The sequence below is a fragment of the Equus asinus genome, chromosome 3, assembly GCF_041296235.1.
Source record: "Equus asinus isolate D_3611 breed Donkey chromosome 3, EquAss-T2T_v2, whole genome shotgun sequence".
Classification (NCBI taxonomy): domain Eukaryota; kingdom Metazoa; phylum Chordata; class Mammalia; order Perissodactyla; family Equidae; genus Equus; species Equus asinus.
Window position 1 is genome coordinate 79,006,655 of NC_091792.1, and position 19,432 is coordinate 79,026,086.

A 19,432-nucleotide genomic window follows, 5' to 3' on the forward strand; every position below is an offset into this window, starting at 1 on the left:
TTTTGCACAGTAAACAAATCTTTAATAATGTAAATAAGTGTTCCTTGTTGGAACTTTTTACATCCAGTTCATGTCTTTTCTGAAATTGAGATACATATTTATCAGACAACAATCCCTATAAAACAAAGAGTTTAACTCTGAAAACTCAAGTAATTCTTGAGAGCAGTATTTTTCTTATTGATCTAAAAAGAATGGAGTGTCGAAAGCCAAAAGGGGAAAAAAAAATCACTTCAAATGATCAAAACAGAAAAGAACTTAAAAATATTTACTAGGGTAGAGAGAAAAACTCAAAGTACAGATTCTGTTGAAAATGTTGATACTCAAAGAAATAACTTTGGACACACTGCCAAAAACAGATTTTCTCAATTAATTAAAATCAAAAGTGTTGGTTTTATTGTAGGAAAATACATCAATTCTTTGAAGTCAAAATGAAAGAGTTGCACAATTTCTATATAAATGACTGAATATACAAAGTATCAAATATAAAAGTAGTGTAGCAAGAAAATAAATTGGCAGAAATAATTATTCAACCAGTAGCAATAATTAAGACCACCATTTGAAACATCTTCTATACACAAAGAATGAAAAAACACTGTTGTAAGATTTTACAGCACACAACTGAATTTAATCCTAATTCATAACTATTATACTTCTTTCTTCTTCAGTATTAGTGGACCCACATTATCTCCTGTCAATTCATTGTGTTTATTATGTGAACCATCACAGGCAGGAAACTGGAAAGGAAAACGAATGACAAGTGTTATTTTAAATATGATTCAACAAGTAGAAATATTTGTGAAATGCTCTTATAAAGAAAGCACATTACTTTGAAAACAAAAACAAAAACCCATCAGATAGCTTCCCTGAGTAATAGACATAGTCTACATTTAACCTAACTACGTTCCAATACCACAGCAAAACGAACCATTTTCAATAATCATTGGGTTTACATCTTAAATAAAAAGCTTTGATTTCATGAGAGTCAACAAAACAGGTTTAAAAGGGGATCAAAATAAGCTCCTGTTCTCTGTGGAGCTCTAAATTTAAGCTCACCTCTTCATTTATTTAAAAAGAATGTAATTTAAATTCAAAATATTTTATACTGTTTTACTATAAAACACGTATACTATAATGTTTTTGAAAAAATTTTTTAAAAAATCCACTCATGGATTAATGATAATTAACATTTTGGTATATTTTTCCCTCTGCATTTACTATGTGTATTCTTTTAAACAAAACTGGGATCATACTTTAACATGTTTTTCTTACTTGTATTATATCATGCGCTCATGTCATTATTCTTTAAATATATAATTTGTAATGGCTTCCTAATATCCCATCATTTGTATCACACCTTTAAGCCTATCTATTATCAGATATCTAGATTGTTTCTAAAATTTTATTACGAAGGATGCTGTGATAAACATTATTGTACTTAACTCCTCAAATAACCTATGATCAAAGCAGTAGAAAACAGATCTCATCAACTACTTACAATACTCATCGCTCCTAACTCCTCCTTTTAATTTCCACATTAAAAATCACCCATGGGGCCGGCCCATGGCTGAGTGGTTAAGTTCGCATGCTCTGCTTCAGCAGCCCAGGGTTTCGCTGGTTCGAATCCTGGGCGCAGACACGGCACGCTCGTCCAGCCATGCTGAGGCGGCATCCCACATGCCACAACTAGAAGGACCCACAACTAAAATATACAACTATGTACCGGGGGACTTTTGGGGAGAAAATGGAAAAATAAAATCTTAAAAAAAAATCAGCCTTAATTATAGCTGCCATTTACTAGCTCATAATATATATATAAGGCACAAGACATCCATCATCCCATCAAGTCCTCAAAAATCTGTGATGTTGATATTATATGATTTAACAAAAAAACCCCTGAAGATTAGAGATTAAAGTTTAATTTGCCTCATCGAAGTCATATTGTAAGTAGAAGATATCAGCTTTGAACACGATTTATTCAGACTCCAAAGCATATGCTCTTTTCCACGAAACCTTATGTCCTATCTCAAAATGTAAGTATATTTTACATTAACTACATAGGACTGTAGTTACTGTTACTCTACTAACTGCTGAACCTGGTGAAAACATATTTCTATCCTTCCTTGCTGCTCTAACTCTTCTAATGTAGGCAGTATCAATCAGAAAATGCAAACTTTAATTTAGGAATAGACTTTCGGTACTGAATACCACGGAAAAATCTCCCATCTCATAGAACCTCAAAACTGGGGATTTAAGAAGCAGAACAACTTTAACTGCATGAAACGTTAGTGTCCGCATAAATGGACATCTTACCGTCTTAGAACGCCAACACCTACAATAAGCTGCTTTGGTAAGACACAAATCTTCAATGTTTATTTCATTCACCACTTTGGGGTTTTCTTTTTGTATTTTAAGATTAATCAAGCTATCCTTCTGTTGTTTTTTCTTCGGGAGGAATGGACGCACTGCAAGGTAGCCGAGTAGCGCAAGGACACCGAGAAAGGGCAGCAACCGGAGCCATTCTGAAACTGAACAGGCACAGATGGGTCAGCGTGCAGTGCGGCCACAGGGCTCAAATACCTGCCTCTTCTCCAGCTGCTTCTTTCCCTATTCTTTACTTACTCTGTAAAACTGTCAATGAATAAGATAATCAAGCCACCTATACCTAGGACCACCTTGTTTAATTTGTGGGCTACTCTGAGACTTGTGAAACTGGAGAACAAGTTTCAGAACTAGGTCCTATATCAAATATCCTACCTCATTATCTTTATTAAGTATATTTGTGTTTATTTCAGGAATTATGATCACCATAATTATAAGCAAAACTCAATGTGTGATATGTTATAGGTTTATAAAATGTTTCCACCGTGTCTAAAATCATACAATAGACTATCTTTATTTTACCATTGATAGATAACTTCAGACAGAACATGTCTTCAATGCTTTAATTGACATCTTTTAGTAAGGCATAGTGATTCCTAAAGAAACACCCAAATGTTAAAAGCTACTATTTTTAAAGAACTAATTGAAATTTTCATATACCGAATGCTCTCATCGTTGGACACACCTTATTCCTAAGTGTTCACTACGTGCCGTCTGTCGTGCTCAGCACTGACTTGGGGGATGGGGAATATAGATGCTATAAATGAAATGGTCCCTATGCCTGTGAAGACACACACACCAGGAAACCAAGATAAACATCTCAGCATGCATTTATCAGATGTGGCTAGTGCCCTACCTGCTGGGCTCTTAGGGACCCCCTTCTGTCCTTAAGCAGCTATCACTTGACATCCTTCAGAGTGCCTACCTGACATCTTGCTCAGCACTATGTAGAAACAGCTCAGCAAGAAAAAAACTGAAGATTATCTGCCAAGGCATGGTAATAAACGCTAGTGGTAAATGAAGAGACTACGCTAAGAGGCAACTGCATTATCTGACGCCGTGTCAGCGTAGACACTGTATTCGGCAGCTGCTGTTGTTACTCTCATTTTTCACGTGGGTAAACTGTGGCTTAAGCAGGTTTAGTCCAGGACAGTAAGACCAAAGCTCACTCTCAATCACCATGAATTAAACCAACAGGCCTAAAATTTTCTCTCTTCTCCTCTTGATAAAACTACTCTCCAAAGATAATTATTCCTACCATTTAACTATTGAAAGAAAGACAGGCTTAACACCAACTCTGCCAAAATGAAACTATTTTTGATACAGCACCATGCCAAAGGTTTGTTAGGAGCTCTAAATGAAACCTATCTACACACGTATGGCACTTGGAAGAGTCCCCGGCGAAAACCAGACGGACAATGAAGAGTAGCTTTTATTAAGAGATTATGGAGACTGGTAGCAACTCCTCTGAAAAAATATTTTGCTGACTCAATTTGACCATGCTACATGGTAGATATCTTTGGGGATCTAGTCTTTTAGTCAACAGAATGAAGCTCTGTAAGGATACGGATCTTGCCTGTCATGCTGGCTGTTCTATTCTCAAACCTGACTGGGGACACGCCACATAGATCCTTGCAATGAACTGAAGTTCTGGAAATGACAAACACCTGTTTCTTGATAGGGAGGTGTCTATCTACAGATCTGTGCTATCCAACATGGCAGCCACTAGCCACGCCGTTGTGATTTGCAGCTGGGATTTTGTTTTAATCAATATGGTAAAATGACAGACACAGAGACAACTGCCTTGAAAGAAAGTTTATTACTCACAGTTCCCAAGAGGAGGGGGCACCCCATGCCACACAGGGCCACATGGGCAAGTACCAGGGTTGGTGAGGAGGAAGGAGAGAGGAAAACAGGGGCACAAGCCTTTACTGTGGTTTCCAGACAAAAGGCAAGGTAGGGCAGGATAAACAGTTTAGGACTGGATAGCCTGAAGGATTTCAGTGGGCTCTAAGCTGTGGCGTGGTCTCTAACTCTCTCTCCCTGGCCCCAGGTGATTCAGGGCAGGGAACCACTGGCTGGGTGAGTGACCTAGACAGAGGAGAGGAGGTGGCTGTGGCTTTGGACTGGTTGGTTTGCACATGAAAGACGTGCTCACAGGCAAGTTGTTTGCTGTCTCCAGGAACTAGCTAGTCCTGGTGCGGGCAGGTTCTCCTTAGTCAGCAGGGCCCCCAACATGTCCAAAGCATCATAAAATACAGAAAATAAAAAACATGATTAACACATACATGTGGCTATTTAAATTTAAATAAATTGATATTAAGCAAAATTCAAAATTCCACTTCTAAGACACACCAGTCACTCTTCAGCAGCTCCACAGCCACATGACAGTACAGAGGATACTTCCATCCTCACAGAAAGTTTGGGATGGTGCTGCTATAGACATCGTTTCTGTAAAGCCCCATCTCCAGCACAGCCGGGCTCCTCAGACAGCGTCAGCTCCCACAAACAGCCCCACCTTCACGCACCTGCAGCCACAAAGCCATTACCTAGTAGCAGCCTCCCTGTGTTCTTTGTGTAAGGAGTTCCTCCGGTCTGCCATGCCCCTCTCCCTCTGGTCTACCTGACTCATTTGTGCGGACCCTTTAAGACAGGGGTCAAATAATGCCTCCTCCAAAAGTCCTTCTTGGTTTCACAAATCAAAGTGAATCACTTCCTCCTGTGCTTCCAGGCCCCTGTTCCTCATGTTCATCACACTGCTATTATGTTTATAAAGTGGACTCTTCCACCAGCCTGTAAGAAAAGGAGCCGTGGACTGCTCTTCCTGGAACAGCGCAGACACCCCTAAGTGCCTACGGAGGGATATAATGAATGAACGCAGAGCACACGTCAGTCTTTCTCCTTCACCACACTGTAATGATTTATTTACTTCTAGATCAGGCAGTGAATATCTCAGATTGCTAGTGGCCCCGACATCCAGTAGAATATCTTGAAATAGCAGTTACTCAACAAATGTTTGTTGAATGTAGAATAACCTTAAGTATTATTCTGTATGTTACAAAATTAAAAAGTCACAAGAGGGTAAACAACTCAAAGTCAAAGAGTAAATGGATGTGATGTAAAGACGAAAACCTCAACTTAGATTCTTAAATTGAGCATGTCCTATCTGAACCCACAAGTCTCCAGGAACAAATGGTGTGAATACTATTTTAAAATCTACTTCAGAAAATGTTCTTTCGACACAGTCCCGCGGTAAGCCCTACTCTACAGTAAGACAGTGGTGAAGGCACTACTGTCTCTATGGCAAAGGAATGACTTAGCGGGCTCAGTGCAATCTACTTTCTAAAGACAATAAACTTCAATTTAACTCCAGAAAAGCTTTATAAAGGAAAATAATACAGCCTATAAAACTCAGTTAAAATCACTTTAAGAATATTTATTAAGGCTGATTTTTAGTGAAGAAATATGAAATACAGAACAAGAAATTTTTTAAAAACTTTTAAGACTGAGCTATTTCCTATGAACCCGTTTGATGTATGTTGAACTATGACAGGTATTTTAGACACTGTGAAGCGAAGACTATTACCTACTCCTAGGTATAATGTATATTTTGTACAGTATATTTTTTATTTTTATTATTTTAGGATTATCAAAAACAGCATTTATTTTAGAAAATTTAGAAAAGTATAAAAAATAACTTTTAATCCTACCAGTCAAAAGTTGGTAATATCTTATTGTATTTCTACCTTGTCTTTTTTTTGGTGTGCAATATAAATACATATCCTTTAAATCGTTGAAAAACAAAACTGAGACCATATTGTATATAGTCTATATCCTACTTTTTTCACTTAATATTCTATCAGAAGCATGTCCCAATTTCTTAATATCCTTTGGGAAGATGCGTGCGCCTATCATGTCCCCCACTGCAAGAGATGACCTACAAGAGCGGGGCCTTCTCTGTCTGGGTCATCGCCGCATCCTCAGTGCTTACTCAGTAATGCCTGGCTCAATTTATTTTACTTTATACTGAAGCATAATTTACGGTGCAGCCTGTTGAGCTTTCATATACTTGGAGTCTGGGTTCTTTGGTCTGCAAAACAGGAATAACAATAATGCATTCATTTGTTCAACAATACAAGTACCCACCACATTCCATATATGCACGAGGTGCCAGGGATACAGGCTAATGGGTCAGGTCCCTGCTTTCATGGCGTAGATGTCTTAGAAGGGGAAAGCACAAAGAACAAGTAAACAAATAAATAATGCCAGACTGTAACAAGAGCCATGAAGGAAATAAACAGGATGATATGAAAGGGAAAGACTAACCTAGGGGCAGAGTGGTGGGTGGGCCACAACTTTAGGTAAGGGGGTCAGAAAGGTTTCTAAAAATTGGACCTTTAAGCCAAGACCTACAGAATGAGGAGAAGCTAGGGGCTCAAAGACTTGAGAAGAACTTTCAAGGCACAAGGAATATTACATGCAAAGACGCTTCCAACTTCACAGGGTTGTTGGGAGGAATGAGTAAATGGAGTTGGAACTGCTCTGTAAAAACTATAGAGCACTATGCAAAAGAAAGCTTTCTGCCTCGAAGCTACAGTCATGTAAACAGCTGCCTCCTCTCCCAGTGCACAAAAAGATCCCTAACTCCCTATCCTCTAACAGATTTACATAAATCACGACTTCGGTAAACGCTGGCTGAATTGAGTTTGTGCTCCATGAAACCAGGATCTGAGGTAACGTCTATTAAGTCTAGGCCTGTTTGTCTTTGTTCATGGCTTATACATGACAACAGTGTAAGTTAAAATACAGGAAGACCGTTTAGAGTACTCAAGAAAAAAACTTTAAGCCCCTTCAAGAACTATAAAACCTCACAGAGGTGATGTGACAGGTACTGAAGATACAAAAATTACAAAGACAGAGTCCCCAGCCCAAAGGAGCTTTTGATCTGGTATGGAATATAGATCTATAAAAAAGGATTACAGCACTGTATAGGATGTGCGATCATAAACGAGCAATGTAGAGGAAGAGTGATTAACTCTTTGCAGGGACGAGCAAAGACTACAGGGAAGACGGGACACCTAAACACGTTTCTGAAAGATGAGTAAGAGAACAGGAGCCCATAGGCAGATGGGAGGAGGAGTTACATTCCAACGGAAGAAATGGCAAAGGAAACGCAGAGAGAGAGAACATATGCGAAAAGTCTGGGAAACTAAGCACCATGGTATTGCAGGAAAATAGTCAAAGAGGAGAGGGACAGTAGAAAGACCAGGTGCCAGATCATAAAAAGCTCTGATACACAACAGGCAGGTAATAACCTACCTGTACATAAAAGGGAACCACTAAAATAGCTAAATATTAAAATCTGAATACTAATCTGAATATAGAAATATATTCTGAATATTTATAACAAATATCTCAATTAAATGTCAAAAGATTATTCACTTAGGAAATCACACTGGTATGAGATGGAAGACGCATTAATGGAGAAACACAAGGAAGAAGAGGAGAGCTGGCGGTGGGAGACAAGAGGCAAGACAACCTCTTGGAAACTCACTGCAATAACCTAGAAGAAAATAACGTGGGCTTAAGCTAAGGCAGCGGCTGTTAAAGCAGAGAGGACAAATGGATCCCCTCCAATTGCCTGGCAGTGTGTGTGCGTGTGCGCACACCCTTCTGAGTAGATGGGCCAGAGCTTTCACTAGGATCTCAGAGCACACTGTGATCAACTCTCACTCGACCTGAAATTTAAGAACCACTGACTCAGTAGTCAAATCAATACGATTTGGTGATTGATTAAGTATGGAGCATGAGGTAATTGGAGGAAGTGAAGCTCCTTTACGATCCCCAGATTTCTAGTTTCATTATCCAGATGTATGGAGGTTCTGGATTTTAATTAAAGAACAAAACAAAACAATCTCAGAAGGGCAGCTTTAAACAGGAAAAGACAGCGCAATATTGTAGGAAAAAGAGAAAAACAGGTGTCAACATCCTTAAAGAATGTAAGGGAGAGAGTAAAGGTCAACAGACAACAGCAAATGGCAAGGGATCCTGATGGATGGCAGAGACACAGCTTTCTCTGAAAGAGTGGAACGGTTCCAGAGTGGAGGCGGCTCTGCAGAGCCTGAAAGGCGCAACCGTCTCTGTTCCTTCATCTGAGCAAGACAAGGAGAGAGACCAGAGAGCTCTGGGCAAGCGGTTTCCTGAGGGAGAGCTTTGTTTCCCCGGAGCAAGGAGGTGCCTCTATGAGAAGTGTCAAGGATTTTAGGAGATGAGCCAGAATTAGAAGACGAAAGTGAGAGAAGATCAGGGGTTGGAGAGCAAAAGAGATGCATTTGGGGGGATGGAACTAGCTGACAACTATGTTCAATCATTGAAACACCCAGTTAGGCAACATTTTGTTTCCTCATTTGAATGTAAAAAAGTTGAATTTCCTCAAATTTTTTCCCTTAATTCAAAAGTTTCACTTCTGATAGAACTTTTTCCTCTATCGGTGAAATTTTCCTGTTTCCAATTTTTTAAAAAATTATGTTTCTAATTTTAAAAAGGCAGATCACACTTGTACTATTACTACTGAGTAGGATTCTAATATTTATTTTGCAATGGTATTCTATTTCCCACTATTAAGATAAAGAATAAGACTAAAGAGGTGGAGGGGAGAACCGAAACCCTCAGAGAAACAAAATCTAGACAGCAAAGAACACTTCAAAGTCCCTGAGTAGCAAGCAATTTTAACACATTTTCTGAAAGTAGACACTGTTAAAAGAAAATGTCTCCTTAGAGAAAGAGAGCTAGAGTCAAGAGGAGGCAGATTCAATCTTCTATAGATAGGCTAACTGTCACCCCCTATTCCAGATCAAGATATATAAACAAAAATGACAATCAAAAACTTTTTAAAGTACACTATTTCAGATCAAGATATTAAACAAATACTACGATAAAAACATTTTTAGAAGCACTCATAGACGCACAATGGATCTCATGGATCTCTATTCTAAAAAACTAGAACGGATTTTTTTTCCTTTTCAAAGGGTTGCATACAATGATACCACAAAAATAATACTGGCAACTTGGTTGCCGATAATTTTATAACATATTTTCTTATGTATCATTTACAACTAAGACACAGAAATGACTTCTATTTCTGAACCGTAAAAAGTAAAATATTTTCAACGGATGGCTTTACTATTACCACTTAAAACCTAATACAGACTACTCAGGACCAAAGGGCCAATAAAACGAAACTAATAATCAATTTTAAAATCTTTTTTCCATTCATTATTGTGAACAGAACAGCGTCAAGGTATCTAAAACATTGCCTGGCCCATAGTAAGTGCTCAATAAATACCTGATGACTTGAGGAATTTCAAATTGCAAAGTAGTTACATGAAAAGAAAATGTCATAATGAGATCAAAATTGTCTCCACAAAGGCTAGTATAATCTTTATTTATTTATTTATTTTGCTGAGGAAGATTCACCCTGAGCTAACATATGTGCCACCCTTCCTCTATTTTTTAGTATGTGGGCTGCCAGCACAGCATGGCCACTAACAGAGCGGTGTAGGTTTCAGCCTGGGCACTGAACCCAGGCCACCAAAGCGGAGTGTGCTGAACTTAACAACTAGGCCATGGGGCTGGCCCTAATTACACTGACTTTTAAATATAGTTGGTCTAACCAGGAAGTGGGAAAAAAACTTTTACAACTTATAGTAACTACGGAAATATTTTCCCAAATTCTCAAAAAAAGTTTTCTAGAATAAAATTTTTCAATCTTTCAGAAATAACCTTTATTATTTATATGTTAATAAACACAACTCTTTCATTTGAAGTTAATGATTTATTATACTTTCCTATTGAGAAAACTCACCTTTTATTCCATTTCTTTGAAAAAAATTGAGGTACAATTTTACATACAGTAAAATAAAGAGATCTTAGGGGTTTAGCTCTGAGTTGTGACTCTAGGGTCCACTGAGAACCTGTAAAAATATGTAAAATATTTCCATTGCCCCAGAAAGTATTCTCCTGTCCCGTTCTAGTCTATCGCCCTCCCACTGATTCCTATAACCAAAGCTTTGTTCAGTCAACATAAGGTTTTTGAGATTCATCCAATGGGTCAGCAAGCTGTTCCTTTTCATTGCTGACCAGCACTCCACTCTACGAATGTACCATAATCTGTGCAGACACTGGGCTGCCCCCAGCCTGGGGCTACTATACAGAAGGCTGCTAGGAACAAGCTTGGATTATAAGGTTTTTTGTGGCTATGCTTTCAACTCTGCTCCACTTCTAAATTTTTCGTTCAAAATTGGCCCTTTCTGGATAAACAAAGTGAATGCCCTCAAAGCTGTCGGCTTTGGCATCTTTGTGCTACTCCGGGAAAAATCTTATTACAGTCTAGGATTCACTGCTTTGTCTTTAGGAGTAAAACTTACATTGCAAAGAAGCACACTAGTTCAAGTGGGGGAGAACTGCTATTCTCGAAGTTTCATAGCTAGCTTTTAAGTCTAGAAGTAAACTGCTTTCTGACTTTTGAATGGGAAGATTTGTTTGTTGTTCTATTTTAAAAGTTTATACGACAGGGAAAGCTTTTCTAAAGGTCAAAGTATTAAAACAGACTATATTTCCAAAGAGCAGAATCATCCAAATTTATCTTAAAAGCCTCACTTTTAAAAATGTGACCTAAACAAAGATAGTTAAGTTGTTTCTGATAGATAACGATTGTCTGTAAACACTGCATGGCAATTAAGGATCTCCAAGTGTTTACTAAGAATGCAGAGTCATCATGAGTCAGTCAGTTTTTAAAAACCACTGGATCTATATAGCGAAGAAAACACAGATAATGTGAACTGTAACTCTTTTTACTCTAATTGTCATAGACAGAAGATGAAAATATTTTTGATCTCCTAGACATTTTAAACAATTTCTGAAAAGTTATCTTCCCAGTTTTTGCTTCAATAAAAGTCTAAGTATGGGTTCTACAAGTAGCTCATTCAAGAGAGCCAAATGTCATTTGCTACTACAATCTGTTCCGAAGGGGAGACTCAGAATGGAAAGTGGTTATCCATAGATTTTGCAACTGTTATACTATCATTGTCCAGCAGGAAACAGACTATTTTATTTTTTTCATAAAGCACTTACTACAAACATGTTAATGCTTCCTAAACAAACAATACAATGAGAACTAAACTGAAGACACAACGTATTGGGACTTAAATTAAATACGTACTATTAAGATATTTATCGGTCGTCGTTATTTCTGAGAATCAGTCCTCATGTTAAATATTTAACAGCTTTAAAGAGGAAGTTGCTATATATTATTGATTGAAGGGGGGAAAAGGTTTAGGTTAAGTTTCCTTAATGCCTCTTGTAGGAATTAAATATTTGTTGACAGTAGGGATCTTCAGGGAAAAAAACCCTACACTTCTAAAATCTTCCAGCCATTAAATAAAAAATCATACTTTCTAATCGGCTTCAACTACACTCTATTAACAGAAAATTAGAGCTAATGTAAAACCAGCCAGCCTCAGAATCAATACACATAATTCAGGTTACACTGGACTGGGGTGGGAGGAAGGAGATTTTTTCTTTTCTTGACTGTAAAAACTCAGCAGTTAATTTATGCAAATTAAGAAGGTAGGTTGGCAACTGGGAACAAGTGTCACAAAATGCTATTCATTGGACCCAGTATTACCATTTTAGTCAATAGATATAAGGGTATAATTCAAAGAGAAAGAAAACAATTGGTTTATGGCTACTTACCACTGAACATTATGAATCAAAAAAATACATATATAAACATTACAAATTTCCAGCTGCAGGGGAACGATTAGGCCTCCTGTAATGTTAATCTAAAATAGATTATACAGTTGTTAGAACAAGATGAGGAAAACATTAAAATATGTAAAGTACTTAAGTAAAAGAAATGATAACGGGAAAAGTCAACATTTTACATAATTGCTGCAATTCTATCAGAATAAACTAGTAGGATCAAAAGAAGACTTTGACGTTTATAAACACTTGATTTGAAACAGTTTTTTCATGTTACTTTTATGTTGCTTCTGATGTTTCAATGTTTCTTTTAATGTTTATTATTCAGTACCATGCTTTCTACCAAACCCTTTCAACATGTGAAAATGTGAAAACCTCACAATCCATTTCTCAACAGGGCAACTGTCTCTGACCATAATTCAGTCACCTAGTTCACCCCGTCTACACCTACCTACCACCAGACTGCCTTTTTAAAAACATTTCTGAGAAGGGCTATCTCCCAAGGCACCCTATTTGTTTGGGGAAAGTATTCTCTCATTAAAACAAAAACATCATCTTTGTACTGGAGCCGAAATCCATCTCCAAATAACGGTCACTGATTGGGTCCTGGTTCTGTCTTCTGGTCTGCAGACAGAGCTTCTTCAGTCGGCCTTCCAAATGCTGTATTTTAAGTCAGCGACCACAGATCTCCAGACTGCTCCAGGCTAAGCAACTCTGTTTGCCTCAAAATTATCTTAATTCATGCTTACACTCCCTGGCGCTCAGGACGCAGGAGCTCCACGTCTGCTGGGGCAACATGGTTTTCTTCCCTCACCATCCTAGTCAGTCTGAGCCTAGTATGCAAACATCTCACTTACATTGTCATGCCCAGAACCCAACAAAATCTTCCAAGTGTTGATGGCATCCGGGAAATTTTCATCGTTTGGATGTGAAATGCCGAGTTGTGGATCTTTTTTGCAAAGGAGAGAGCTTAAGTACAGAATGTTACGTGTATTCATTGCATCTCACTTTCTAAGGCTGGCGCTCGGGCTAATGCATCCTTCCTCCACCTCGAGCCACTTCGGCTGCCTCCACGCGACCTCAAACGCCCTAGGGTGGGTCAACTCTCTCCTACAGGAGCGCAGGTTATCTTCCAATTTTGTTCCTAAACCAAACTGCCACGTACGTAAGCCGCGTCCGTCCGTTCTCGCCCACGCGCCGCGAGCGCCGCCCCGCCGGGAGCCGGGCCTCCCCGACCCCGGCGCCCGAGGTGACGACGACTCCTCCCGCTCCACGACGAGCGAGCAGCCTGCCGAGGGCGGCGGGAAGGAGGAGAGGAGCCGGCGCAGCCCGCCCAGCCGACAAGCGCCACCAGCGAGCGCCGAGGCGAGGCGTCACGCGCCCCGGCCGGCCGCGCCCCCGCCGCGCGGGCTCACGGGCCACGTGCCCCGCCGAGCTCCGCCCTGCCCCTCGGCCCGGGACTTCCAGACGCCCCCACCCCCGCATTGGGAAGGATGGGGAGCCGTTGACGGCGGGGTTACCTGTGAGCCGGGCGAACCCGGAAATGCTCTCGGGGACCGGGAGCCGCTTAAGGTACGCGGGGAGCTGCACCTTGACGATGCGGGCCACGCTCTCCAGCACCATCCTCGCGCGGCGGCCGCTGTTCTCCGAGCCCCGCCGCGCCTGCGCCTGCGCCGAGCGTGGAAGCGGCCGGCCGGCTCCGGGCCTGGGCGTGGGCGCGGGCGGGGCCGGCGTCGGGGCCCGGGAAGAGAGGCGACCTGCCGGGCGCCGATTGGCTGCGGGCGAGTGACGTGCGCGGGCGCCGAGGGGCGCGCGGCCGCGGGCTGCGGGCCGGAGCGGCTGGCTTCGGAGCGGCCTGCGCCGGGGTCTGGTCCGAGCGCGGCCGGCGGCGGGGCGCTGCGGGCGGGACGGCGGGCGCGCGAGCGTCTCCTGGCGCCTGTCTCTGCCGTGCGCGCTCCGGCGGCGCGGAGCGCTCGGCCTGCGCCCCGCCCTCCGCCCGGCCCGGGCGGCCGCAGCGCTGCCGTTGCCTCCGCAGACAGCGCCTTCTTCAGCTGACTGACCCCGGGAAAGTGCTGAAGAGTGTGAACCTCAGGGTTTCCTTTAGTTTATGTTCCCGGCTTCTGCTCAAACTCAAGTCTCCGTGCAGATCTTGACGTTTTACTAATTTTTATTAACTTCTTTTAAACAATTGAAAGGTGAGAGGAGACAGCTTCACTCCCTTGGCACACCCTCCTTGACGTCACTTTGTGTCATATTTTTGCTGAAGGGGGTATAGGAAGGACAGCCCCGGAGCCCCGCCGGCCGAGCCCCGGAGTCCGGGTGGCCGAGCCCCGGAGCCCCGCCGGCCGAGCCCCGGAGCGCGCGGGCCGAGGCGGCCGGCTGCGCGGGGCCCCTTTTCTGCTGTGGCACGTACTGTGGCAGCCAGTGGCATAAATACGTTTCATGTTTTATTTTTGCGTTCGTATTTTCATTTTAAAGTGAGAAAGAGAAGGAATTTTTTTAAGCAACATTTCGTTCTCTGGACTGTGTACATTTAGTATTTGTGTTTGTCCTTGATTAAAAAATTAAGGTCAGTAAGAGTGCCTTGAAATCTAGATAAACCGATTCTTCTCTCGTCTTGCCCTGTTGAAAATTGTTAACGTACAGTTAAAATGAGACGTCTCTGAAGATGTTTAGATACAGGTCGTGTTCCTGAGCTAGGGCAGTGTGAAAGAGATGCTGGAAGGGTCGGCGTCTACGCTGCACTCGCCTCTCAATTTCCTTTTCGGAGCGAGCTTTTCGTTTGGTTAAACGAGGACCCCGTAGCTTATTCGTCCCGAAGGTGGTGGCCCTCGGGACGGCCCGCGGCGGCTCCGTCAAGCGGGGATCAGGTGTAGAGGCGTCCTCAGGATCAAAAAGCTAGGGTAGCCCAAGTCTCTATTCCAGCCTGGATTTCTCTGTACTACTTCCAAATGCCTCCTGGACATCTCTGCCTATTTTGCTAGCACTTTGCTCATGTTTTTCACTGATTTATGTTTTCTGGATAATAATACCTTGTTGGTTATATTGGTTGCCTATTTTCCAGTCTGTACCTTGTCTTTGACATTTGTTTGTGGTGTCTTATACTGAAATTTAGTTTGAATGTAGTCAGATTTATTCATCTTTTCCTTTCTATTTTGTGCTTTGAGAGTCTTGTTTATGAAAGCCTTTACTACTTCAAAATCACGAAGATACTCTTCTATTTTTTTGCTAAAAGTTTTAAACTTTTATTCTTCATATTTAGGTTTTTAATCAACCTATTTTTTTGTGCGTGAGGTAGAGATCTAATTTTATTTATTTTATATATGAGCAATTAATTGTTCTAGCAGCATTTCTTGAATAGTTTAACTTTTCTTTCATGGTTTGTAATGTCACTGATCTCAAATCAGTTTTCCACACAGAGTTTCCACATGGATATGGATTGTTCATTCTTTTCCATTGATCAATTTGTATGACCTCTATGACATTACCATACTATCATAATTGCTACAGCTTCTATAGTAAATGTTTATAATAAGTTCATAAGTTTTTATAATGTGTTAATACCCAGCAGGACATTGAGAACAGTTAACGTCCACCTATTTTCTTTAAAATTATCTTGGAAATGCCAAGTCTTTTTCTACTCTGTATGAATTTCAGAGTCATCTTGTTGAAGATCTGTGAAAAGGGCAGGCCCGGTGGCACAGTGGTTAAGTTTGCACATTCTGCTTCTCGGTCGCCCGGGGTTCGCCAGTTCACTTCCCGGGTACAGACATGGCACCGCTTGGCAAGCCATACTGTGCTAGGTGTCCTACATAGAAAGTAGAGGAAGATGGGCATGGATGTTAGCTCAGGGCCAGTCTTCCTCAGCCAAAAGAGGAGGATTGGCAGCAGTTAGCTCAGGGCCAATCTTCCTAAAGAAAAAAAAAGATCTATGAAAAAAACTTGAATTTTATTGAAAATTCATTAAGACCTTAGTTTCTCCTCTGTAATATACTGATATTAATGGTTGTTATGACTAGATATAATTAATTTGTTTAGTATGCTTAATGAATGGCTGTTATCTTCATCATCATCATCAATGAATGAGCCTTTACTCTTGCTTTGAGATCTGAAATTCAGAAATACTCCCTTCTGACCACAACTTGATGCATTAGTTTATCCCTCTTCTACTCCCTTACTCCCACTAAACTTAGTCTTTGACTTCATCAAGATAATTAGTGTCAAAACCATCTCTGTTTTTCTAGTCTGTCCATCCATTCCTGGATTGACTTGTTTTCCCCAATCCTCACAAAACTTGCTCCACATCTTCACTGTTCTACCTTATTTGCTTATTAAACATTCCAATTGTTACTACCAGGCTTATTCTGAGCTCAGATGACCTTGATTTTTAGTTACCAGAGAAGCTTTCCTCACTGTCAGCTCTAACCGGGCCTGTAATTCCTCCTACACATAGTGTCTGCTCGCACCTCACTGCCCTCCGTGTTCTAGAGCTCATCCTCCAAGACCTTGCTCCCGCACTTGCCTTCTCACAAGTTTTCATTTTCTTGCTCTCTACTGGCCCTGGCAACTGGTGATTTCCAGGCTTTTAGATTTCACCAACCAATACATTTTTTAATTGAGAAAATCAACATAGGTTTGCCAACTTTTTATGTTGTCAAGAAAAGATATTTAGAAGTAATACAACAAACAACAAAAAACTACTACCATCTACTACTGGAAGGTAGTATAGCATAATAGTTAAGACCACAGACTCCGGAGCTACACTGTTTGGACTAGAATTCTGGCTCTGCCAGGGTAATTATATAACCTATGAAGATGTAGATAATATCTACCTCTTAAGGTTGTATTGTATATACTAATTCAGTGAATTATTACACAGAAAGCAATTGAAACAGTACCTGGCATGTATTCGTGCACAGTAGTGTTATTTTTTATTGTCATCGTAATTATTATTTTTGCCTCACTGTCAACACATCTTTTTTATTATAGCCGCATCTTGCTTTGTCTTTTACAGTGGTTGCCCTCAGGCTGCAGAGTCAGTATGATGCCATCAAGTGTCATTCCTAATCACCTGTGGCTCTTGGGGATCTCGTTAAGATTGCTGTAAGTATAAAATGCTTAAGGGGACCCCTGCAGATTGCTGGAGCTCTTTCTCTGTGTATCTCCCATCTCCCATTACTCTACTATACAAAGATAAGGAGCAGAGAGACAAAGAGTGGCTTGTGCAAGTCTATGGAGAGGAAAAAGCGGTTTTCATGTCATGCCTGCAAAGGTGAATGTGTTGGACTTCTCAACAGCCACTCTGAAAGGGAAAGGATAATGGAGCAGTGCTTCAAATTCTGAAGGAAAATTACTTCTAATTTAGTATTCTATACAAGCTAAGCTATCAATCAATTGTGAGGCTGGAATAAAGTTATTTTCAAACCTAAAAGTTCTCAAAAAATGTACATTCCATTTATCCTTTCTCAAGAAGCTAATGAAGGATGTGTACCACCTAAATGAGGATTAAACCAAGAAAAAGTAGGATATGTGATCAAGGAAATATGAAACCCAAAGTAAGAGAGAGGTGAAAGGAATTACAGATTGATGATTTTGAACAGTAAGGTGAAATTGTGAACTCCTAATATGTTTGAACAAATTGAGGCTTACCCTCATGGGCCATGGTTTGGGGTTAAATTAATGATTATTACATGAGAAACTAAGCACATTTTTAAGAAGAATTTTTATTAAACCTATCAATTTAGTCATTCAAACTTTTTTAAGTGATAAACAAAACATCAAAAAGAGTATTATGATTTTGATGTTTGACATTCTTACATTATACTCCCCCTTTGTTTATGAGGAACCGCATTTTAACCGCCTTGCCTTACTCACAGTTTTAAGAGGAAATGCAGCAAACTGGAAATAAAAGCAAAAGTAGAGAAACAAAACTGGTGTCTGTAAATTAATAACCTATGGTAAAACTATTTTAAAATCATCTTCCATAAGACTCTATGGCACTAAAAACAAGCAGTATATAGAATTGCCGTATAGAAAATTCCTTAAGACACATGGTAGAATAGAGTGAGCTTTGAAAACCCTTTATACCCTGTAATTCTGTGAGTGTAGATTGAGATGCCACTTTTGCAGTCATTGACTAGAAAAAGATTTGGTTAAGTAAATATATGCATAGATACATGTATACGTACATAATAAAAAGCTTAATTCTATAGATTTTTGAAGTTCTTTTTTTTTTTTGGAAGTCACCTTTTTTGTTTTAGTAATTCTGTGCTTACTGTAATCTTGATTAAAATAATAGGGCAGATTCTTATTCACCTCAGAAGTTTGTGGAACTGGCTTACTCCGAGTGCTGATGAACGAGGCATTAAAGAAAACAGGGATCTAACTAATGCTTTGTCATACTACTGGTGTGCATAGAATTTGAGATTTAATAATATCTTGATTTATATTATCTAACTTTTTTTTTTATGTTTTGCCTCTAATCTTGTAAACTCACAGAGAGCTGCGTTTTGTATAGAATAATGCTATTCAGATTCAAGGCACCCAATAATATCTTTTTAATGGCTGATTTGTTAAGAAAATATATAGGTTATAAAAATCTGGAAATAAACAATTTAAGAGCATAAGCAATGCCAAACAGCAGATGGATAATTTCCTGGTTCTTCCATGTCTTCTTAACTTAAAAATAACATATTCAACATGTTAATTTTGGCTACTCACATCTTTTCAGCCATATTTCCCTCTCTCTCTCTCTCTCTCTCTTTTGTTTTTTTGGTGAGGAAGATAGGCCCTGAGCTAACATCTGTGCCCGTCTTCCTCTATTCTTTATGTGGGATGCTGCCACAGCATGGCTTGATGAGCGGTGCATAGGTCTGCTCCCGGAATCTGAACCCACAAACCTCGGGCTGCCAAAGTGGAGTGTGCAAACTTAATCACTAGGCCACCAGGCCAGCCCCACATTTCCCTTTTATTCTCATAATTCTTAAGCTTTTTGTTTTTTGCTACTCCTGATTAACATACTATTTTTGGCAGATTACTTCTTTAAATCAGAAACTTTAAATTCCACTTAAGACTTTCTCAGGTGCAGTTTTCTTTGGTATTAGCCAATCTATTCAGACTGATTTCGTCTGCTCTTAGTACTGGTCGTTTTAGCCTGGCCCATAGCAACATCCTGCCTGCCATTTGACCCCTAGCTTCCATCTCTAAAATATCCTATGTAAAGCTTTAACTCTAGCTTTTCTAAATGAAGTTTTTTTTAATAGACTTGATTTTTTTAGAGCAGTTCTAGGTT

At 40.2% G+C, this 19,432-nt stretch overlaps 1 protein-coding gene and 1 long non-coding RNA gene across 2 annotated transcripts in view; one reads left to right on the forward strand and one right to left on the reverse strand.

Annotated features, from left to right (window-relative positions):
* CISD2 (CDGSH iron sulfur domain 2) lies at nucleotides 1-14,162 on the reverse strand. Its single transcript, XM_044766404.2, has 3 exons — nucleotides 13,662-14,162; nucleotides 2,311-2,525; nucleotides 1-734 (listed from the first exon to the last, which is right to left on the reverse strand). The coding sequence occupies exons 1-3, from the start codon at nucleotides 13,762-13,764 to the stop codon at nucleotides 645-647; spliced, it is 408 nt and encodes a 135-aa protein (XP_044622339.1). The 5' UTR covers nucleotides 13,765-14,162; the 3' UTR covers nucleotides 1-644.
* LOC123283868 (uncharacterized) overlaps nucleotides 14,145-19,432 on the forward strand; it is a 22,586-nt gene continuing 17,298 nt past the window's right edge. The window contains exons 1-2 of the long non-coding RNA XR_006524641.2: nucleotides 14,145-14,336; nucleotides 17,156-17,244. This is a non-coding gene — a long non-coding RNA (uncharacterized lncRNA). The remainder of the gene's footprint in view (nucleotides 14,337-17,155; nucleotides 17,245-19,432) is intronic.